The sequence below is a fragment of the Sinohyriopsis cumingii genome, unplaced genomic scaffold (genome assembly GCF_028554795.1).
Source record: "Sinohyriopsis cumingii isolate HCF-2022 unplaced genomic scaffold, ASM2855479v2 utg001923l, whole genome shotgun sequence".
Taxonomy (NCBI): domain Eukaryota; kingdom Metazoa; phylum Mollusca; class Bivalvia; order Unionida; family Unionidae; genus Sinohyriopsis; species Sinohyriopsis cumingii.
In genome coordinates, this window is record NW_028316083.1 from 594,352 (window position 1) to 619,814 (window position 25,463).

Genomic DNA, 25,463 nt, shown 5'->3' on the forward strand with positions numbered 1-25,463 from the left:
CCTCTCGATGTCACCCTATTATTCCGCTTTAGACCGTTTACATCAGAAGATTGTAGGTTGGAGCTTGGAGCATATAGATTCCCTACTGGAGAACGAATATCTCTGGGTAGAAAGTACATTTATTACTTCCGAGAAAAGAGGGTATAAAAACAGGTTGCCATGCAAAGGCTTTTATCACAAGTGATTCAATAGATTCCGTGGAAGGAAATCAATGACACTATTCAAACCGTGGAAGATTACCAAAACTTAATTTCCGTTGAATTTTGGTCGACGTGTGGTGTGTGTCTTACTGACTTGTTTTCTGGGATTTCGTTTACCAGCCGTTTCCTTGTGGAATCTTTACGAACAGTACTTTCCAATCCAACATGAAACGGTGCCTTTAAATGGTCACGAGAGACTCATTTTGCTCAAAGCCTTACCTTTTCATTTGGATACTTCTCGACCTCTATGGGAAAAAAAGATTCGTCAACTTTTAGCTACCGAAGATGTGTATGACGATGTGTGTGTAGCTTGTGACTTACACCCGCATTGGACATATGTCCGTGACTGGAAAAAAATGGGGTTTTGAGGCTTGGACCCAAGAAGTGGCCCAGTATGCTCGAGAGTTGTGATCCTTCCTTCCAACGTCCAAGGAAAAAAGTCGCTTTTCAACCTGTGTTAGTGACAGTACCAGAAAAACCCGTCACCGAGGACAGGACTGTCATGGACATTCCTGAAAGACCCTTTCGGGAGGCCACTTGTGTGACATTACCCCCTGTAGAACCTGTCAGAACATTACACTCTGTCTCTAAGATATCTTGGTTACCCCAAACATATTGTACAGAGACTTGTTTCTATTCCACTTTGATCGTTTTCATGTGCATGTTATCGTTGTACAAAAGCCTTTGGCTTTTATGTATTTTAGTCTTTCGTGTTTATTTTTAAAAAAACATCAATAAACGTGTCCTGAAAAAATATATAAACTCTTTTCTTGTCTGTCTTCGTGTCACAAGTGACATTCCTGACACAATGGCTACCTCTACTGTCTCTGCCTCCTCTTCCTCCACTTTCAAAGTTATCGATGAACACTTAGATCGTGCCATTTGGGAGGTTTTATATCTTCGCCATACCTTTAACATGCTCATTGCTGGACCTCGCGGTTCCTCGTCAAACCCATTTGGTCATTTTCGACGACATGTTAGGAGAAGACGAAGAAGAAATTAAACTGTGGTTCACGCGCAAAGGGCATCATCGTAATGCCAGTGTCGTTTACATCACTCACACTTTGTTTCAACAAAGTAAAGCCCATCGCACCATCAGTCTCAATGCTCATTACGTGGTCTTGTTTAAAAGCCCTCGCGATAAATCGCAAGTGCAAGTCTTAGCCAAACAATTAGGAACGCCTTGGCTCACTCAGGCGTACGACGAAGCCACTCAAACTCCACGCGCATATTTACTCGTCGATTTGAAACCCACTACCCCCGATGATTTGCGATTTCGTGCCCATTTGTTTCACCACTGGTGTCAAGACGGAGGGCCTGTCCTGTACACGTTTCCGTTCTCGACTTACCCTCCCCCCCCAAAATCTATAAAAACCTCGGACACTTTTCGTCTGTCTCACACAGCGTCAACATGACGTCCCTTCAGTCTCATCTTCCCGTCAAATTGATTAGTGCCTTCTTTGGCATAAGTCGCGAGAAAAATCCACAAATACGTGCTCGTGTTTTAGAAGCCAGTCTCAAAGAAGTCTTACGATGGTTTACGGCGACAGCACGTCAATTACTGCAAGGCATCATTCAGATTCCTCATCAAGCCAAACGCTTTTGTGATAGAAACAAAGTAGCTTTAGCCCAACTGGCCGATCCCCGCATCGACACTCAAACCAAAAAGCAAATCTTTTGAAACCTGGAGGGAGCGGTATTCTAGGAGGTGTCATCATTTGCTCCCTCTTAAGATGTAATCCTAATGCTCCCAAAGTTCTCCCCAAGAACAAAGGCAACGAACAAGAAGAATATAAAAAGAGCAACGGTGTCCAGACCAGGTCACCACCCCGGAAAAAGAAAAGCCCTCAAAAAAAGAAACAGAGAAGTCCTCCGAAAAGAAAAGTCCACAGAAAACTAGTCGCAAGAGAGGCACTTCGGCCAGGACGCAACCTTAGATTCGCAAACCACGGCATGCAACGACAGTGACCGCGTCTCCGGTAGCCACAGATTCATCTGCTTCTCCGTTAATGACCCCATGGAAGCCCATGTCTCGAAGAACTTCTCAAGTGGCGGGACCCTCCTCTTTAGTGGCAGTGGCAGCGACTTACAAAGTACCTGCTCCCAAAATCAAAGTTCAAGAGAGATCGGGCATGTTACAGAGTTTACTGGATTTGTCCCAGCAAGAACTGACTCGATTTAGTCCGTTGCGAACCCCTCCAGGACTTGTGATGCCTGTCATCAAGTTGATACGACGTCAAGACAATCAGTGGCGACGCGTTCCAGTATAAAAAAGGTCTGAGACCAAGCAGGGGTATCAGTGTTTTATTGTACCCCTGAACTCCCAACGATGTTACCACAAAGAAGTAGACACCGTCACTATCGTCATTCTCCTGTCTACAAAGGAAAAAAAAATGACAAAAGGACAGTCTCGTCATCCGAAAAAACCCTTAGTCAAGCATCGACGTTACCGCAAGAAAAGACACCGTAGTCCAAAGAGAAAGAGGAGTCACCAAAGGGGAGGATTTGTTGGCAATTCTGGAAAACTCACTGACACTTTTTTGACGAAGCGTTAGTAAAAAAAAGATAAACGGGCGTGTGCTTAGTCATCGACGCCAGTGTATTTTTTGGTGTGTGTCCCGGAACCAAGAAGCAAAGAAGTCACCCACCCCACCCCCCCACCCCGAAAACATCCCTCTTCTAAACCTTTAGGAAAGAAAAGGAAAGGACTGCCTTCTCGTTTAGTCAAACATGGGGACATATTGTCTGTCCTGTCCAAAGCTTCTCCACCCATGCGAAAAAAAAAAATTCATTCAAACGACCTCCAAAGATGTCATCTACACCATGTGAGAATGTTTTTTGAACGTCTTGAAAGGCACGATCCCTTTGTCGAAACACCAGAAACAATGTTTAGGCAAACATCGTCACGTTCTTCGCCAAATGGTTCAAAAGAAAATTCCCATTCGTCAAAAGAAGAAGATGTTGGTCCAGCGTGGAGGAATTTTGCCTCTCTGGCTAGGACCTTTGCTGAAAGGAGTGTTGGGAACCAATGCTGGGAGGCCTCGTGGGAGCAAGATAAAAAGGACCTCTGGAGTCCCAAGATCTCAGACGTGACCCTTGACATCAAATGGAAGGACAAAAATTAGCTTTAGTGCCTTACAAACGATGGATGGAATACCTTCGTTGGCAAGAACAACGAACCCCGCATTTACCTCCCAATCCCAATTTGAGCGCGATGTCCCAGTTACAGCACGAATTGTATTCGTTGATGGATCGTCACGATGTGTCCGAAACAGAATAATCGCAAAAGTACGGTCAACTCTTGCAACGACTGCAACTCTTTAACCAGTAAGCTTTATCCGAAACAGCTCTACCCCCTCTGAAAGATTTTAAGACCTTGATGAAAAGTCCATCACCACACCAGCACCATTATCCCCACGGATCGTGAGAAACGCTACCCCCACGAAAGCCTGAGGAAGAAGAGATACGAGAAGTTTTTCAAACACCATCAGCATTTCCCATTTCTAGTAAGATTGCAGCATCCTTGTTGACCCTTTCCCCTACACCCCAACGAGAAGTAATGAAAGCTTCGGTTAAAAGATGATGTCCACTCCTCCTTCGACAGAAGTGAAAAGAATGAAGGGATAGTAGAAGTGAAAAAAAGAAGGCCAAAGCCATTCCTTTCCCAACTCCAACGCTAGCTTTGACTTCTACTCCCGTGGCCCATCGGAGACGTAAATCCGTTTCCAAACCGCCCTTACGCCCCGTCCAAAGTAGCATCATCGAAGAGTCGGTGACTTATTACCAAACACAAAAAATGGAGAAGGTGTTAGCCAGCACTTACTACGATCCATCCCATCCTGCAGGTTACGGAAGAGTTCAGAAATTGTATCGTGCTGCCAAAACTCGACTGAAAAGTCTCCGTTTACCTACTCAAGTGCAACGATGGTTGCAAGAACAGGCTACATACACTTTACACAAACCCATTCGACTCAAGTTTTCCAGATGTCGCACCCAAGTGGAAGGCATCGATCATCAATGGCAAGACGATTTAGCCGATGTCTCTCATTTGGCCAGTTACTATCGTGGCTACAAATATTTGTTTTGTGTCATCGACGTCTTTTCCAAATTTGCCTGGTTCGTGCCATTGACTTCCAAATCGAGCAGCGAGTTAGTGCGAGCCCTGCAACTGGTGTTGAAACAAAGCGGTCGTCACCCTCTTCGATGGCAAATGGACAAAGGCACCGAATATCTGAACCAAGCTTTCCAAAAAGAATTAAAGAAACGTGACATTCATTTTTTCACCACCGAGAATTCCGAAACCAAAGCCAGCATCGTGGAACGTTTTCAACGCACTTTAAAAGAACGCATGTGGACATATTTTACGCTTCACCACACTCTTAAGTACATCGGCATCTTGCCGCACCTGGTGCAAGCGTACAACCAATCTTACCATCGAAGGATTGGACGTGCTCCGCAAGAGGTGACTCCGGACAACGAAGTGCTGGTTTCTGATCACCTGTTTGGTACGTCCACTACGGTGGCTGTTCCCAGGAAAGGTGAAGTGTTGACCGTAGGAGATTGGGTACGCATTGGCAAAACCAAACGCACTTTTGACAAAGGTTACTTACCTATATGGACCACCGAATGATTTCGTGTCAATTGAAGAGTGCATCCTACCGTCTATAAATTGGAAGACATGAACGGAGAAGTGTTAAAAAGAACGATTTACTTGCCCGAGTTACAACGTGAAGAAGATGACGTGTACGACATCGAAAGCATTCTTATACGCAGAACCCGTAAAATGGGCAAACGACGTGTCAAAGAAGTCAAAGTACGTTGGAAAGGATATCCACCCAGTTTTGGTTCTTGGATCGACGCTTTGCAAGTCATCGACTATAAAAGGAAGTGACCATTATGCCCTTTAACACAGACTCAGCTGACTCTACCATTGCAGCGACCAGTCCTTCACCCAGTTATTCTCTGCAAGATTTACAGAAACAACCCTTGTGGGTGTGGTGTGGAGAACGTGTACTTAAAACGCAAATCTTTTTTTCTGACAAATCTTTGTGGTGTATTGTATCATCGGTGCAGCCATTGCCAATTTGAGTTTGCAACAAGGAGACAAACAATTATGGACCATTTTATTGAGCAGTTGCATCGGTTACCTGCTTCCCAATCCATCCTTGAAATTCTCCTCGAACGGGAACAACGGGAATCTTGCGTCCAGTGCCAGTCACCATTTCAACAACAATAACAATCCCATTTTGGGCGGAAATACTCCTCTGACTTCCAGTAACCCCTCGGACAGCCAGAGAACTCTGGAATTATGAGCCACCATAACCAATTTTACTTAACCTTACCCAGTGACAGTTACATGGAGGTGTGTCCCAATAACCCTTCGTGCTGTTACAAGGCCAAATTACCTCAGTCTATCAAATTATATCACGAAGCCCATTGGGAAGTGGCTTTGGTAGAAATCATTCACCCGACCCAAGTTCTCAATGGAACAGTACTTGAATACCCATGCAAATGCAACAGTACTTGGATACCCATGTAAAATATGACAAGAAAACCCCTAACACAAAAACTCAAACGTCGACCTATCACTTCTTTATTTCCCCCTGCTATTGTTTTAGTGGACAGCATTTTGTGAACACCATTGCTTCCAGGTTAATGTCGTGCTTGTTAAAGCCCTGGAGAGTGTCAGAAAAAGTGTCACTCTTGAGCATCATAAAGTAGCTCGTCGCTTCCTGATGAAATTTGAGGGGGGTAAAACAATATCTATTTTATTTTGTCCTGAATTGTTTGACATGTTGGGCGGGGACATGGAGATGAGGATGGCAATGATCAAGAAAAAACGAATTACCAGTCATTTCCGACAACGATTATTTTGCCAAGTTCTTTCGTTCCCCAGTAGAACTGAATCAAGGACTGAATTTGATCTTTGTGTACTCCGATGTGGTGGAGTACAATGTAGTGGGACACACCTCCGTACCGTTAGTGTGTGTCATTCCTTTCAAAGTGGATTCTGCCAGAACGCTGACGAGGAAGGTGGAAACACTTATCACGTTCACCGCGAATTTGTTCATCCTCACCATTTACCCGTCAGCAAGTCTTATTTGGACACTGTCAACATTGCTATAAAAGGAGATCTGGGACAAAATATTTCATTCTCCAAAGGGAAAGTCACGGTGAAACTCCATTTTCGAAAACGATTCTCTAACGACTCGTAAGTCATGTATCCAGTGTACCAAGACGTTGCTCGACAGCGAGGACACGGTTTAGGAGATATGTTAAAATCGGCCTTTCGTTTGGTGTCCCCCATGTTGAAACCGATGGAGACAATAGGACTGCACGCTTTGAAAAATGCTGCACTGACGCAAGGGAAAGAATTTCTCCAAAATGTCATCATTGACAAGCAAAACGTAAAAGAAGCATTCTTGAGAGCAGGCAAAATGTCTTGCTGAAAACGGGCAAAGACATTTTGGGCCGACGAGAAACGCCTATAAATGCCCTGCACGCTACCGAGTCAGGCATTCCGGCTTCCCTGAAGACACAGCAAGGACAAGGCAGAAAAAGACGACGAAGAAAACACCCCTTCAGAAGCCTTCACACGTCTAAAGCTAGAAAGACTAAGAAAAGAAGGATCGTCCGAGACTTAGACGTTTTTGGTTATTAAATTATTAAGAAACAGAAAAATGATGTACCGAGAGTCTTGCGCCTATTCCAAGTCGGAAATGGATATGTTTGCCATGCCACCCACCATGATGACGATTCAAGAATCCCAATGGGTGGAATTTCATCCCGTCTCCTCTTTGACAGCCTCCGCTCCCATCGAGTTTTGAAATCAAAGGTCAGCCCGAAGATTACATCGATCTGTATAGCAGTTACTTGTACCTGAAAGTCAAAGTGATCAAAACGGACGACACTGTTCCAGTAGACAATGCTAGAGTAGCTCCTATCAATAATTTAATGCATTCCTTGTTCAGTGAAGAGGATTTGTACTTGAATAACAAACTGGTCAATAGAAGCATGGATACATACCCTTATCGTGCCTACCTGGAAAATCTTTTGACATACGGAAAAGAAACCAAGAATACTCATCTGGATGCTTGCGTGGTACGGACAACTGACATAGCGGGTGAGAACAAGTTTAACGACGCAGCACTGACAGCAGCTGACAATCCTCACAATGTGGGCTTTAATGACCGTAGAAAGAAAATCCTGCAAGGGCGAAGTTTAGAACTGATGGATCGTTTGCATTTGGACATGTGGTTACAAAAAAGTATTTGTTGAACGGAGTGGATATCCGCCTGAGACTGAATCGTAGCAGTGCCGCTTTCCATTTGATGGCTAATGCTGCCGAGTACAAAACCATCATCCAAGAAGCCAGGCTCTACGTGCGTCGTGTGGAAGTGTTACCTAAAGTGGGAAACGACATCAGCCATACTTTGAGCAGAACGACCGCCAAGTATCCGATACGAAGAGTGGAAGTGAAAATTTTCACCGTTGCCTCTGGACTCCGATCCATGATCGAAGATCATCTGTTCCAGGGACAGTAACCCAAACGTTTAATTTGTTGTTGTTCTAGGGTTTAACGCCATTTTTCAGCACAAGATAGTCTATACATGGCGGCCAGTATTAATGGTGGAGGAAGAACCCTGGAAAACCCAGGTAAGAACGACCGACCCACGAGAAGCTACTGACAGGCTTTCCCACGTACCCACGCTAGCCGAGCTTTGGACTCGAACCCACGCAGAGAGAGGTGAGATGGCAGTGATCCGGAACGGTGAGCGCTTTAGACCACTCGGCCACTCGGGGCCCCCCAAACGTTTAATCGTTGGCATCGTAAGCAATACAGCACTCAACGGAGCCGTCGATCAAAATCCATTCCAGTTTAAGCACTACAAAGTGTCAAAAATCGAAGTCAATCGCGATAGCAAGACCATGTGTACCCGACCTTTCGAACCTAAGTTTGGTGACGAGAAGAATTGCTTGAGATCGTACTTGTCCCTGTATGAAGCCACCGGTCAGTTAGGAATCAACACTAGTCACGGTATTTCGTACGATGATTATGCAGGAGGCTATGCTTTGTGGGCTTTTGATTTCACCCCAGACCAAGGCAGCGACGATGGACATTTCCACCCTTTAAAATCAGGCCATATTCGAGTGGAACTTCAGTTTGCAGAAGCTCTAACTGAGACAGTCAACGTCATCCTGTATGCCGAATTCGATAATACCCTAGAAATCAACAGTTTGAGAGAAGTCATTCTAAACTATTAGAAGCCATGGAAGACTGTTATTTCTCTTTACGTAGTGGAGAAACTTTGGACATGGAATTGGAGTAGACCATGGAAGGAGAAGGCCAAGACAAAGACGAAGAAGTCATAATGATGAAGTCCAGATGGCCAGAACAAGAAGAACATTTAGTCTCCTGTTTTGCTATTTACCCGTCAGAGTAAATTAAGAAATTGATCAAGAAAGATTGCTATGGATGTCAGAATGATCATCCCAGTCAAATTCAACACGATAAATGTCTGCTGTTGAGTCAAGAAGAAAAATTGGATGAGTATTTGGAGAAAGCTTGGAGTTTCATCTCAGACGAAGACGTGTTTCATAAGTGGTATAAAAGCTTGCGTGACCATTCTTGTCGTCCATTAACGCCTCTGGAGATCCGTCGCATCGAAACTCTCTTGAACCAGGTACGAAGTCGGAGCTCATACCTGTTTACATGTCAGACAAATTCCAAGATTATGTCCGGATCGAATTGATCACTTATTATCACCTGTGAAGAAAAAACAACACAAACAATGAATACCTGGGAACTTTATTACCTTTTGAACCACAGTTCGTACACTTCTTCTTGGAATCCTGTCGTATGTGCTAAAGATGAACTACCTCACCGCAAACTTCAAGACCATCAAGCTTATGTGATGAACACAGACGACAGTCATCTCCCAGGAACTCACTGGGTAGCCGTCTACATTCCTCATGAAGGATGTGTGGATCATTTTGATTCGTATGGATTGCCCCCTTTTGGAAGCCGATATCATTGACTTTATGAGAAGAAATGCTCAGACCACCCGATTCAATAATGTGAAATTACAAGGCACAGATTCCTTGGTGTGTGGGCAATATTGTGTGTATTTTCTACATCAATGCAGTCTTGGATATTTCTTAGAACATTTAGTGACTTATTTTGATCGTCATTCTTCCAGTAGAGATGAGAAAGTAGATCGTTGGTTTTGTGACCACTATGCTTATCTTTGTCTTTAGCTAGGAAGCGTAGTGTACATCAATGGCCCAATGACTTCCAACAGTGGAAATCACAATTTCGTTCGCAACGTTGTCAACCTTGTCCAAAATAAATAGTTAGTTGAAAAAAATGTTTGCAAGTTGATTGTATGGTTAATTTAAAAAAATTATGAATGGTTAGTTGTGAGTTATTTTGAATAAAAAATGTGTTTTAAAACAAAATGCGTTTGTCGTTTGCTTTTATGCCATGGGCATTATGAACCATGCTCTTTGACTTTTCTCTATCCCTCACATGACACTATTTGAACGTTCCGACTCGAAACCGTGTAGGGATGTTTTCCTTCGCGTCCGCGCTTTGACCATAAAAGCAGGGAAGTCTCGAGTCTGACTATCCATTGTTGACTCATCCTCTTACGAAGACTAGCCAAGCCGAACGAAGCCTTCGTGAATTTGTATCGGGTCATGACAAGTCTGATACCGAGGCCGGAAGAAACATACAATGTCAGAATGTTAAAAGTCACTGAAGACCTGATAGAAGAGCTCTTCAGAGAGGAAATCAAGAAGGAGAAAGAAGAATGGACGGAGAAGTACAGACTTCAGAAGGAGCAACAAGAACAGCAGGAACCAGATAGAGGTTTTGTCGACTGCCGTGTCGACCCCAAAGAGTTCTTCTCATTCCGAAGAAGCAGAGCTTATCGTGTGGGAAAGCCTCTCGCTAGATGAACCCGCAAACTTAGATCCTAAAAAGATTGCCATCGCTCCTCGTTCACACAAAACAACAGACCTTTTCAGGGCTACCCCATACTCTAGAGACGAAATAATCATTTCATTGCCTATAGTATTTTGGAAAGAAAGAAGTGCTTCTATAAGCACATAATTATTTTGTCTTGGTTAGAAAGAGTGACTCTACGTCTTTCGTTTCCGTCGCTTGTCAAAAATTCTAAAATAATGATTGTCATTAGAAAAAAGTGAGTGAGTGTTTCTTTTAGGTAAGCGCGTTTTTGGGTGATCATATGGATAATGTAAGTTAAGGTGTCACATCAAGACCACTGAGGGGAGAAGACCTAATTTGACACCGGACCAATACGCTATACCTTTCTCGGCACGCACTCCGCACTGATAGATGGTTTGTTCTTTGACATTTAGATTGCAAATTCTTTGACCGCCAAATCCACACAGCTTACATATCCAGCCATAGACGGAAAAAGACCATCAAAATCGGACCTAACCTGACCGACTAGCAGCCCTTAGCCTCCATCTTGACCAGAGCAGACAAAGGAAATCGAGCCACGCAGCCATTTTGGATCGTACCACATCGTATAATAATTAAGTACTTTAGTACAAGGTAGGAAAATTACTAAGCCTGCGGGCAATTAAAACTCTGTGCTGTTTACATCTCACTATAATATATTTTACCTTACTTATACTAAATTCCATATCTACTCAATTTGCCGCCTATTCTCTTAAACAGTCTCTAGGAACCATACTAGAACCGACTGAATTGAATCCACACATGATAAAAGCACCAAATATCATTGTTTGATTTTCAATCATAGAGAATAAATACGACAAATTACGCAACTAACCAATACCCTTTTCTCATCATAACAACTTTAGCTGTTAGCACTGTTCCCGAAAACAGGCACTAGGAAACACAGTAGAACCACGCCTGGTCAGAATCCTCACAAGTTACAAGCACAAGCTAACCGCTGTGAGATTTTCCGATACACGGAACGTAACAGAATCTCCTCTCTCCTTGTTTCTTCCTAACCACAACCGCTATTAACAACAATAACAAACCTACACCTTATTCAAAACCAAAGTAGGAATGTCTCAATCAATCACAAACAAACTTAACTTTAACACTAGAAAATAAATTCAGAGAAACAATAGGCTTGAAAAGGAAATGAAATCACATAAACCCCCACCCCTATGACACCAAACCCGCAAATGATCATGGGGAAATTGGATCTCAGTGCAAACACCTTGAACTTTGCGAGAAGAAACTCAACTTCTCATCCACTCCTGAAAGGAATGTCTTGACAACACCTCATCTAACCACCCCTGAGAGAAATGAACTAATTCAAATATCAGCAGCCGATTTAAGTATCAACTCAACTGTAAGTTTCAAAAACTTACTAGATCCATCGGCAAAGAAAGAACTGGACGATACAATACCTATAGAAATACCAATAGCCACTCCAAAAACAAGACCAGCCACCCACCCCCAAATACATGGCCATTGCACAATCCTCGAAAAAGCCATGATAATAGAAAACCCACCGAAAGTAGGGCCCGACTCATGTATCAAAGGAAAAACTACACCCAAAATGGCGCCCAACGGGACGATAACTCCACTCCCACCCATTCATATCAATAACAACAAACCGAAATATCATTTATATCAGTATTAAAAATCACCACCATAACATGACCCCAAACAAACCAGCAACTGAAGCAACAGCAGCCAAAACACCTAACCAACCAAGGTCAAACAAGGTCAACCATGTTCAAACAAGATTAGATAAACAAGATTCACTCTTAATCAGATCCCACAAAAACTCACAACTCCATGCCGAAGAATCATATAACACTAACACCAAAAACAAATCACTGTCAAACCCGACAATAGAAAAGTTACTCATAGAGATTAAAGCCGAACTTATCAACAACCACCACTCCATCGTGGATAAAATAACACAGCTAATAAGCAAAATCGAATCAAATTTAAAGTTAACATCATAACCCTCAACACAAAACAATCAGTAAAGGACCACCCCAATAATGGATTGTACAAGAAACCGCAACATTATAATATGGCAATGGAATGCTAGAGGGCTAATAAGTAATATCAGTGAACTCAAAGCCAAATTACAAAATTTAGAACACAAACCAGATATTATATGCATTCAAGAAACAAAAATAATAAGTAGAACCAAACAAATACCCAAACTCCCAGGATACGCCCCAGGTCACTTCAAAAATCGAACCACGGGACAAGGAGGTGGGGGTTTAGCCATCTATATAGCAGATAACATCCCGAATGTAACAACAATAACTATAACACCAACCCCAGGTAACAACGAAACATTCGAAATTCAGTCCCTCATAATTCACACAGGCAAGGGTCAAATACAAATATTCAACATCTATGACCCGGGGGGAAATCAGGCACAACCAACTTAATTACTTACAAACAAATAAATGATCACAAACGAGTAGATCAGATCGTCATCTGTTGAGATTTCAATGCCCATAACGAGCTGGTGGGGTGGGGGTGGGGCGGTGTGATGGACAAAAGAGGCAAACTGATTGAAGAATGGAGCGTAGAATCTAACCTAACCATTTTAAATGACGGTACAAAAACACGCCTCAACCCAGAAAACGATCTCATGTCCGCCATCGACCTCACCATTTGCTCGCCATCAATAACCCAGGTGGCTGACTGAAGAGTGGATCAAACTGACCCCTTGGGCAGTGACCACTTTCCAGTAATAGTCACCCTGTAGTTGACGGTCCAATACAACTCGCTAAAAAGAACCCCTAGATGGATATATTCAAAAGCAGATTGGACCACATTTAATGAAACGTTAAGCAAAGTAGACACCAAAAACCTAGAAAATGATAATATTAATAACTATTACGAAAACCTGATTGATACCATACTAAAGGCAGCCACCACCAACATACCCAAAACTAGTGGTAACCCAAATAAACAAGCAGGCCCATGGTGGAATGATGAATGCAAACAAGCCATCACTGATAAGAAAAAAGCCCTCAATAAATTCAAACGCACTAAAAACTCTATTGATTTCACTATATATAAACAAAAGGAGAAAAACTTTAAAAACATAATTAAACAGGCAAAGGAATCAACTTGGCATAATTACTGCACGAATATCAATATCACAACTAGTACCAAACAAGTCTGGAATAAGATTGGATCAATTAGAGAGAAGACAACTAACGCCACCCCAAAAATAGCTGGAGACATTACTAATAAAGAAAAAGCTGACCGACTAGCTCAGCATTTCTCAGATACGAGTAGCAACACCAACCACACCCCAGCATTTCAATTACAGAGGGACAAAGTAGAAAGAACCCATAGTAATCTCTTTAAAGACCTCGGTCACAAAGTCTCAAACCTAAATAAAGACATTACAACTTATGAATGGGACCTAGCATTGAAAACCAAAAACGAAACTAGCCCAGGGGAAGATCAATTAGGATACACAATATACAAAAATATCCCAAAAAAGATTAAACAAACAATTATTAAATTACTAAACCAAATATGGACCTCAGGCATACTACCCGATAAATGGAAGCACGCAATAGTAATTCCAATACCCAAGCAAGGAAAAGACCCTAAAGATATTAGCTCATACAGACCCATTTCGCTAACAATCAACATTTGTAAGATCATGGAAACCATAGTCACCAACCGACTTCAACACAACCTAGAGAGCAATAATTTAATCTCCGATAATCAATGCGGATTTAGAAACAAAAGATCCACCACGGATCAACTAATACGATTAGAAACCGCAATTAAATTGGCGTTCAACTCCAAACGCAAAGCTGATAGGAATTTAATTGCAGTATTTATTGACCTTGAAAAGGCATTCGACCTTGTATGGACCAAAGCTTTATTAGCCAAACTCAACCACTACGCCATCACAGGTCGAATGTTTAAATTCATTGAAAACTTCCTCGCTGACCGTAAAATATCAACCAGAGTCGGCGACACCTACTCTAAACCAACACACTTGAAAACGGTACACCACAAAGGAGCGTACTCAGCCCAACCCTTTTCAACATCATGATTAATGACTTGGACACCAACTTAACATCAAAACTAATTGAACTCTCACAATTTGCTGATGATAGTGGACTATGGAGAGCAGTAAATCCCTCCAACCACAAAGTAATCAGCGATATTCAAACAAGTTTAAACAAAATAGGGAAATGGGCTGATAACTGGGGTTTCAAATCATCCCACGAAAAAAAACATAGCAGTATTATTCACCACCAAAGGTAAATTACAAAAGCAGTTTCCAAAACTCACCATCCAAAATCACGAAATTAAATTCGTAAAAGTAGCACGATTTTTAGGAATGCACTATGACTCCAAGCCAAACTGGGGACACCACATAAACGAACTAGTCAAAAGGTGCAATAAAGACATTAACCTCCTTACAAACCTTAAAGAAACCACCTGGGGATCCAATCAAGAAACCTTACTAGCATTATATAAATCATTAATTAGATCTAAACTAGATTACGGATGCCAAATTTACAACTCGGCACCCCAAAATAACCTCAATAAACTAGATAGCATACAAAGAAAGGCCCTAATTATTTGCACTGGAGCACTACCATCCACATCACTAGTGGAGCTTCAAATCTTAACTGGAGAACTGCCACTCCACCTTAGAAGACAAGAACTCGCCCTCAGATATGCAGCCAGGCTAACAACACACCACGACACCCCCCCCCCCGGCTAGCTATAAATAAATGCAATATACCTTTCAGAACTAAATTAACACAAAACATACCAGCATGGAAATTAGTCCATCAATTAGTTGAACAACTTCCTATAGACAACCTCCAAGCAGATATTGCAAATCATTATGACAAAGATCCATATCAACCCCTTAGTGAACACCCTCATTACGAAATATGGCAATAAAAACGAACAGGAACTCAAACTAAACACAATCTGTACAGAAGAAATCAACTCAAAATATTGCAACTACATTAAGATTTACACTGATGGATCCAAAATAACAGAACCTCCAGGAACAGCAGCAGCTTACTTAATCCCCGAACTTAACGTTAAAGTAGGACGAAGACTACCTAACCTCTGCTCCATATACACAGCTGAATTCTGGGCCATACTTGAAGCACTCAAATGGATCAAGGAGAACAAAACACCCCAAGCGGTAATAATAAGTGACTCGCTAAGCGTCATAAACTCAATACTTAATAACAACACCAAATCAAGAGAAAACTATCTTAGGCAAACCAATTTATTGTTAAAAAAAACTGAACAATAATAACTTACAAGTAGAATTTATGTGGATACCATCCCATATTAACATACCAGGTAACGATATGACAGATATAACAGCTAAACAAACACTAAACGAAACCACTCACATCAACCTAGATTATAGCATATGCGAACTCAATAGCATATCTAAAACCCTCATTGACAATAAATGGCAGGAATTATGGAACACAAGCACTGAAGACAGGAAACTAAAAACCATCATTAAAGAAGTCTGTAGAAATATGAAACCACCCAAAACAAAAGGCAATGAACAAAAATTCATAAATAGAATACTCACGGGCAAAACCAAGCTGGCTAACAGCTTCGGACAGTACATAGAACCACAACCACATAACTCTAACTGCTAACACTGCAGGGTCCCAGAAGACCTAGAGCATATTTTTAGCAACTGCCACACACTTGAAAAAGAAAGGGCTAAGTTTAAAGTTAAACAGCATAATATTGGATCCCTTGCAACATACCCAGAAATCTTAATGAACACAAACCCCAATATTAATCTGACATTCGAAAACATAAGTTTTATACACGAATCCAATCTAATCAAAAAAAATCTAAGAAAGTAAATCAAAGACCAGACAAAAATATTACAAATCACTGTTTGGGAATTATGACGGCCAGCTCGGTCTCGTGGGTTCACAGACTGGCACAGCCATTCAAAGCCCAAATAATAAAAACCAGTTAAGGACGAATCTAATAAATAAAAAAAATTGCAAAATCACTGTTTGGGAATTATGACGGCCTGCTATATCTCGTGGGTTCACAGACTGACACAGACGTGCATAGCCCGAATAATAAAAACCAATAAAGGCCACAAAAAATTAAATAGGAAAATAGAAATTAATTAAAACAGGACTACATAATAACATACAAACAACCATAAAACAAGTTTTCACTGCAAGCCAATAAGATAAGGAATCAAAATAAATAAGGAATTCAAGACAACAAAAAAAAATTTAAAAATTTAAAACATTTAACAAAATAAAAATTTATTTTTTGATTTTTTATATATACTGCCTTTCTGCTCTACTCTTAACCGTCTCCTTGTCTCTTAAACAATATCTGAAATGAAAATTAACACCTCTACGAACTCACTCACACAAACCCATGGCGACAGCCATCAACAAATACCTAGAGTTACCGACAGCACCCAAAACCAGATTGCATAAGGTGGACTTGAACGCAGACCATCAGGATCGTCCACACTAAAACAGATTAGGAACAAAACGACCCCAAATTATCAATATATAAGGTGGTCTAAACTCCAAAGACTGTCAGATCCCGCAGCACAAAGCTGCAAAATGAAAAATCTCTCTGCTTAAGGAAGTATAACCCCAAATTAACACGTATAAGGTGGTCTATAACCCAACGACCATCAGATCCAGCAGCACAAATCTGCAACGAAAACAGCACTAATTAGAATACTAAGACCCTAAAAACCAATACCAATCAAGGTGGTCCCAAATATCCAAGACCATCAGGGCCCGCTGCACAAGGTGGCAACATAAAAACCAATGGCTGTCAACCTGGCTATCTATCTTTAACCTACTCTAAAACAGCACAGAGTTATCCTCCAAACTATGCAGGACGACACTTTTAGAACTATACCCTGGAGCTTAGAAACGCCAAAAGTGTGCCACGAACCGCCTCCCGATCCACAAGCCTCTTCCTCCTCTACCACGGCCGGACATCAAACATCACGCGTACAGTGCACGCCCCCATAGCAATATACACGAGTGCGCGTTGGGTCCAATCCCATTCGTCTCAATCAGCAAAGCAATGCAACCTTAGCAATGAGTGCGTGCTGGGTCCAATCCCACTCACCTCAGCCATACATCCAGATCGCTAGGAACTAAATAGTACCTCGATCTGACGGCCTAATTAATAAGTGTTCCATGAACACATAAAGGCCTGGGGGATGTGGCGCTCCTTCCTTCCCCCAGAAGTAATTAAATAGCACGCTGTGCGTGCATTAAACAGTGATACATCTTCATTGGAGCGAAAATCACTTTAATCCAACTAAGTAAGTTAAGGTGTAAAGGGGGTGTTTTCGTTCACGTGCGTGCTTCAAGTATATATATATATATATATATATATATATATATATATATATATATATATATATATATACGGAAACACTCGTCAGTCGGGCTACCCATCGTTGATTGATCAACAGTGAAGAATGAGCAGCAGACTAGTGAAGATTTTGAAACTCCAGATGCACCTGGAATATGCCAGGCGCATCCTGGATGAGCTAACAGCGGAGGCCGTTGAAGAGCCAGGCAGAATAGAGAAGGAGGAGGAAGAGAAACGAAAGAAAGAGGAGGAGGAACTGAAAATAGCTATCAGGTGTCACTCTATGATGAGACCTAATTGTAGGGTGACACCTGAATCGAGGATGCCTCCACAGGCAATAGTATCAGCACCACAGCCAGTAGTTGCACCACAGCCACAACGTGAACAGCAACAACAACAAGAACCAGTACAGGACCCGCATGAGGCAAGGAGACCAGTTGTTCATCCTCGAGTGTGGCATAGAAGACAAAGAAGGCAGAGGGAACAAGAAGTGTTCACTATTCCACAAACGGCGTGTGGTTATTTAACCTTCCCTTCTGTGTGGAAGGTTTGTTTGGATTTTATTTTTGCTGCTCTCTCTGCTGTTCCTGAAGTCTGTACTTCTCTGACCATTCTACTTGTTTTTTCTTGATTTCCTCTCTGAAGAGCTCTTCTATCATGTCTTCAGTGACATTCAACATTCTGACATTCTCTATCTCTTCAGGCTTCGGTATCAGGCTTTGTCTGACAGATGTTTAATGATCTTTCATAACAAAAGCATGCAAACTAATAGGTGCTCCTGTTTGAATTGGAATCAAACTTTCCGTAGTCGTGTCATTTTCTAATACCGGTGGTTCAACACCATCATTGTATTAACCAAGAGAGTTAACAAATCAACTACGCAAATCAAGATACGTCTTAATCGAAATGATGAAAATATATATAGTTTTTTATACAATATTTCACCATAAAGTGGTTACCCTATTATATGGCTACTCCTTCTGCACCGTTAAATTGACCGTATTGTCTTATATGGTCAAAACTGAATTGAACAGCCCAGAACCAGGTTCACCGACAAGACCATGTACTCCTACAAAAGAGGTGCGGTATAAGAAATGCGATCGTGATTCAGATATGATGTCTCGTTCAAACTGTTCACTGAAGATGGCGTTTCGTTTAGGGAGTCATATTTGTGAGAAGCATGCGTATGTGATTGTAATAAAAAATTACATTAAACTTAAAATCATCTGATATCTTCGCTTAGAAGCAACATTAATTATTAATCGTTTCTTCTTGTCTTCAGAATAGACCTTTTCAAGTGAACATTCATCAATAGTTCTTATTCTTTAGCTAGACCACAAAATAGTTCTCTTTTCTCCAGACATTGCTGGTGAAACACGAGTTGCGGTATTGTTAGCATGCGCATTGCAAAGTCATTATATAAAGCTTGGTTCATTCTATTTTTGTCTTTTGTTTCCTTCTTATATAGTGTTTGTGAAGTGTTCCTCCCAACGTAATGTTTGTGTAGAGTTCCTCGAGTGATAATGTTTGTATAGTGTTCCTCCAATGGTAGCGTTTCTGTTGTGCTCCTGCAACTGTAGAGTCTGTGGATAGTCTACCAGCTAACGTAGTTGTTTTTGAAAACAATGAGCTGAACTTGGTGACTGTGCCTGTCTTAATGTTAAATAAAATGTCGGACAAAACATTGTGAACTAATTAGCATAAACATCTATAGGCCTTCAGTCATTGTTTGATCTAGTTTCAACTTCAACTCCAATATTATGCCAAGTATTTTTGCGTTTGATGAAGAGATCAAGGCTGCCTGAAGAGCGTGTGCCAAAATGAAGAGAACGGCCAAGAACCGGGTCCCATGACTAGGCGTACCCAAGGCCCGATACGCCTACAAAAGAGGAGAGTTATAAGAACTGCGATTCTATATCAGATTTGATGTCACATTGAAACAGTTCCCAGAAGGCATCACTTGGCAATAATCATTTTGCAGATAATCCATTTAAATCTGTAGCTTGTGATATAATGTTAAGGCAGAGTCGTAATTTCATGAGGCAAAGGAGGATGCATGCTAGAGATAAAGCATTCAAAAGAGACGTTTACAAATACTACCTACGTATTATTCTTATATATGCTTCACTATGCTTGCTGTTAGTTACTCACCATTTAACATTTGCTGGGTGTTTGGGTTTGAAATATTACAAGTTCGTAGGCAAATATTATACAAGTGAGACTTCATCTTGGAACAAATAGGGAAATTTGTAAACTTTGGTCAGGAATTTTGACGTTTTGAAAGGGAAAATTTTCATCGACAAGATTTCTAGTATGCAGATTAATGGACAAACAATTGAACAATTTTTTAATGGGGTGGGGGCTTCTTTTATAAAAGATGCTTGACAAATCTGTGACAACCATCTGGTAGCACAGTGACAATCACCTGGTTGTACAATGACAACCACCTGGTATTCTGTGTCAACCACGTGGTAGTTCTATGAGAACAACCTTGTAGTACAGTGTTTCAGCATCTTCATGGGTACCACATCAGCGTAATCCTTAAATCGGTACAATTACTGGTTTCATTTGGAGATGAAAGTTACCATAAATTGCATGATTATATTCAATAATACTTAAACGAATAGTTATACATTTCCTATTTAGAAATTTGTGTATATGTGTGTATGTATCCATGTGTAAGTCAATAAGCTAACATCAGTGATTTAGAAAAAATGTCAAATAACAAACCTATTTCATTTTAATGTAATGATTCTAGTTTGCAAATAATGCCTGTAATAATAGTGGAAGTAAAACTAATAAAGAGATTTTCAACGGATAGAGCCTTTATGCACTACTGGGCATATATGTTAGTTACGTAGTCCTGTAAAAGGAGATATTCAGCAGGCAGAAGGAGAGCCTTAATGCCTTTCTGGTCGTACATGTTAGCCAAGGAGGCATGAATAAGGACATTTTCATTGGGTAGAGGCAGAGCATTGATGCCTTTCTGGGCATAGATGTTAGTCAAGGATTAATGAATAAGGACATTTTCAATGGGCAGAGGCAGTGCCTTGATGCCTGTCTGGGCATAGATGTTAGTCAATGAGGCATGAATAACGGGATCTTCAATGGGCAGCGGGAAAGCCTTTATGCCAATCTGGTGATAAATGTTAGTCAGGTGGCACTCACATCCGATGTAAACAAATCTTGGGATTTCTCTGTTTTTCCCAACCATTTAGGTTGCAGATAGCCCGAGGTAGATTTCTGACTCTGAAACACTAAAGAAGTTGCTGCAGTCGTTTCATTAAATCCAGCGTTTCCACTTATCTCAAAATAACTTTTAGAATTTTAATGAAAAAGAAACAAAATCAACCACTGCAACGAAATTTGCTTTCAAACGTGCCCATCACTTCTTTTAATCACCAGTCAGCCATGCGGACTAGTTATACCATTGTATTGTTCACCCATTAATAATCAATGGTAATTATCAATACTGATCACTCGAGATAAGAAAATGTACCTAATCAGACTGTTGATCTCCCAGGCCTCAAATATTGTTTTAATGTCAGAAGATTCTCCACATGATGGATGACGCATACATTATACCATCACAACCTTGTTACTTTAGCTTCAATTTGAAGATTAAGAACTAATTCCTGTACTATATTATTTATACTTATCATTATTATTGTTATTATTATTATTATTATTATTATTATTGATCATAAAATAGTTACACTTTAGTAAGAAAAGTGCTTTATAGTGAATATTTTATCCAAGCATGCAAAGATGATTTCTACTGAACCAATGTTACCAGATAGTATTCCAAGGAATTATGTGAATTATTAGGATCTTCAGTGCGACACACGTCTGTCACGTTTTAGCCCCAATGAGGACCCAAACCTTGAGTCGTAATGTGAGTAGTTTCAGTCCTTTTGCATGAGGGTTTTTATGTCATTTCAAAGTCAGGGAAAGTTGACTAGATCTGAAACATGATATACTAAAAATGATAGATTATGTTAGGTTATAAAGTTTACAGGAAAGGTCTTCGCAAATGTAACTGTATCAACTTATTAAGCAGAGCATGGAGTTCGATGATGGCCTATTATCGCAATTACTATGTTTATATTAAATGGTATTTCCGCATGACGCATATCATTTTTGCCATCTTAACAAACTTTAAAATCAGATTCACGGGAAGGATAGAATATATACTCTGGTCCACTGACGATTATTACAACCACTGAATTTTTCGTTCCGGCTATCGTTAAATTTTGTGTGTTATTTTGGATGCTTGGATGCTTGGATTTCATTCTTTTGGCATTAGAGATAATGCAGGTCTAGACATCTTGACAAAATTTAAATCAAACATTATGCACCGAAGCAGTGCATACCTTGTGGAGAACATCAAAGTAATTTATATAATTATCAACCAACGCCTCTCATCCTTTCGAAATTCACTCTAATAAATAATAGAATTAGCCTGACTAAATTTTAAAAACAATGAAGCCAAACGACTATATCATGGGGAAATGGTGACCATAGTATCTGCGTTGTATTGCCCTGCTTAAACCAGATTAAAAGCACGATATCACACGCAGTATTGCCCTAATCATACTACCCTTAATCAAAATGTGAAAATAATAGACAATTGTGAAAACATGTCACGTAAAAGTTTGCGTTTATGAGGGATTCAGTGTGGGGCGGCAAACCCGAGACATCATTTTCGGGCTATGAATCACTCAATGGTATTTCCATCAACACTTCACAATAATCTATTTCAAAACTAAAATAAATTGCCATCATCACTATTAGCAATATTTACCGAATGAAATCGTCATCTTAAGAAGGCATATGTTGGGAATCAGTTAGTTGTATTTCCTAACTATCCCATATTCATACACCATTTCTAAAACTTTCTTGATGTATGGTTTTACACTATGATAGAATGCATGTTGCAGAGCCCATTGTGTCAATATGTTTAGTTTAACATCTATTTATATCACGCCGAAGATCCTCGGACGTGTAAACATTCACATGCCCGAGGAAAGAGAGTTGTCACGAACAGAGCTATAAGAAATTTATAGGTGGTGTGACTGAATAATTGCTATCAAGCTCAAAATGATATGAATATGCATCCTGCTGTTCCTGTAAAACTAATTTTAGAGTCTGTTAAGGTGGTGAAATTGGCATGCGTCATAAATTGTTACGTCTTTCGTCTTTAATAAACAGTAACATAAAAATTGTAAAAAAACAACAAGCTTTGAAAAATATAAATAATTTATTTCCCTGGAAGAACAATGTAAAAATGAAAAAAAAAAAATAAGAACTTACCGTTTTAAGAAATCAAATCCAGAAATAATCCAAGAATAATCCACGAATTAAATGTTAGAAGTCTTAATAATAAAATGTTCTAATGAATTCAAATTTGAGTTTCGGCGAAAAATCCGAAATAGAAGGCGATGACGTATACTATAGCCAGTATAGTGCTGTTGTATATACAGTTCTTTGTTGTTCCACAACCAATTATATTCCGCTGTTTGAATCTCTGAATAAAATTTCCAGAAATGTCTTTGTCCAAGAATTCTGTATGAGCACTTAAATATTTCAAGAGAAACGAATTAATCTTTTATAATCCAAATAGTCTCAAAAAAATTCAAAATAAAGCTCAAAAACTCAAAACTGTTCACAACAGAGGAAAACAACTTGACATCAAGTGTTTAAAAACCCAAAATAAAATCATTTCACAAAACATCTTTATTAAATCGAACTTTTGCACAATTTTGGAACTCCTGGAATTGCGAAATAGAGGGTCATGTGATGATGTTTAAATCTTAAAATCATGTGGTAACATTAGGACCATGACAAAAAACCCAATCATTTTACTTATTCAGAAATAGAAACAGTGTTTCAATTATTAGGCGTTTATGAAAAGATTCAGTTAAAAGTTAGTTTTCTATAATAAAAAAATGTTAAAAATGTATACAACACCAGACCAAAATCGTATGTAATAGAATAGAAAAAAGTTAAAACTAACAAATAAACAATTAAATTAAAACAAATATAAATTAAATAAGATATAATTAAGAACACAATATCAAGGAATGAAAGCATATTCTCTGCAACAACAATTATGCCATCAGTAAAATCCATGTTCTCGGGAACTGCAATAAATGAGGACAAAGTTACATGTCTAAACAACTTTTGCCAACTTTACAGAACAACGCCGTGAAGTTTCTGAGAGATCAATTTTGTGTAGTAAAAAAAACAAAAGGTCCAAGACTTTGAAATCGTACCTAAGTTCTTACTTTTGGTCCACATATGGGTTTTAAGTCAATTGAATGAAAATTTTGCGAAAAAATATTTAGGGCATAGTAGTCATTTGAAGATGCACATTATGACGCATACTGGAGATAAAGCATTAAATACGAATCGGATAAAAAGCATTGCGAGAAGTGGTTATTTGAAGATGCACATCCGAATACATACTGGAGATTAGCCATTTAAATGTGAACTTTGTCACAACATGTTTAGGTGCATATTCAGTTGAAGATGCACATGATGCTACATACCAGGGATTTACCGTTCACCTGCGAAGTTTGTGATAAAACGTTTAGGTATAGTAGTCCTTCGTATGCGCACATGATGGTACATACTGGGAATAAACCATTCAAATGTGAAATGTGTGCAAAACTGTTTCGGTCCAGTAGAGGTTGGAAAATGCACATTATGATACATACTGGAGATACACCATTCCAATGTGAATTGTGTGATAAACTTTTTCAGTGCAGCAGAGGATTGAAGATGCACATGATGATGCATACTCAAGATAAACCATTCAAATGTGAAATTGGCCCTAAAATATTTCATCATAGAAATTTGAAAGAGCACATGATGGTACATACTGGATATAAACCATTCAAGTGTAAAGTTTGTGCGAAAGATTTTCCGAAAAGATATCATTTGAAGATTCATATGAGGACACACACTAGAGACAAATCATTCAAATGTGAATCTCGCAAATAAATGTTTAGGCAAAATATTCATTTGAGGAGACAGATGACACGAAAGAGTGCACCAGATTTTTTAGCTCCAGGTTTCAACCAGTCATTTAAAATGTCTCTTGATGCAAGTGTGATGTAGGGGAGGGTGGAGTATTAACTCGAGAAGAAAAACATGACATGGACCATCCAGTGTGCTATTTCACTAAACATTTAACCACTAGGGAAATTATTCCACTATCCAGGAGTGTTTAGGTTAATTTGGGTTTGGCAATAAAGATCAGTTTATTGATTCAACCCTTTGTCTGATTGCTGCATTTAGTTAACGAATTGGGAAAGAAAAATGAGAGATTACCGAGATGAAGTTGGATGTTGCAAGAATACCGAAACAGAGATATTACAGAAACAATATCTGATTACAGATGAACTTTCTCGTTCTGATGATAGATGGTTATCCAAACTTTAGAATACGGATTCCATTTTATTTTCTTCTTATTCCACTCACTCAGTCACTCCCTCTCTATCTCTCTTGTATAATTTACATCATTATATTGTAGTTAGGAGACTGGAGTTGACTTGTCTTAGATTCCTTGACAGACTGGCTATTATGACTATGGTTGCTGTCATTGTTGTTGGTTTGGATTTAATGCCAATTCTCAGCACATGATAGGCAATTCACACAAACAAATAACACTGGTGGAGAAAGAACCTGTGAGGACCCTGGTAAGAACCACTGAACCATGGGAAACTACTGGCAGGTTTCTCACATATATACATTGGTATTACGCTAAGTAACAGAAAAAAGTAAAACAAACAACTTTTGTAAAATTCAACAAATAATTTATTTATCTTGAATACAAAAGTGAAAACTTACATGGAATGTACAGTATTGTGAAC

At 39.9% G+C, this 25,463-nt stretch overlaps 1 protein-coding gene across 1 annotated transcript in view; it reads right to left on the reverse strand.

Moving 5' to 3' along the window:
- Window positions 1-25,463, reverse strand: part of LOC149771365 (uncharacterized) — a 61,783-nt gene that overhangs the window by 11,103 nt on the left and 25,217 nt on the right. Inside the window, exon 4 of the mRNA XM_089948548.1 lies at window positions 23,659-23,729. Within this exon, the coding sequence (XP_089804674.1) occupies window positions 23,659-23,729 (71 nt within the window). The remainder of the gene's footprint in view (window positions 1-23,658; window positions 23,730-25,463) is intronic.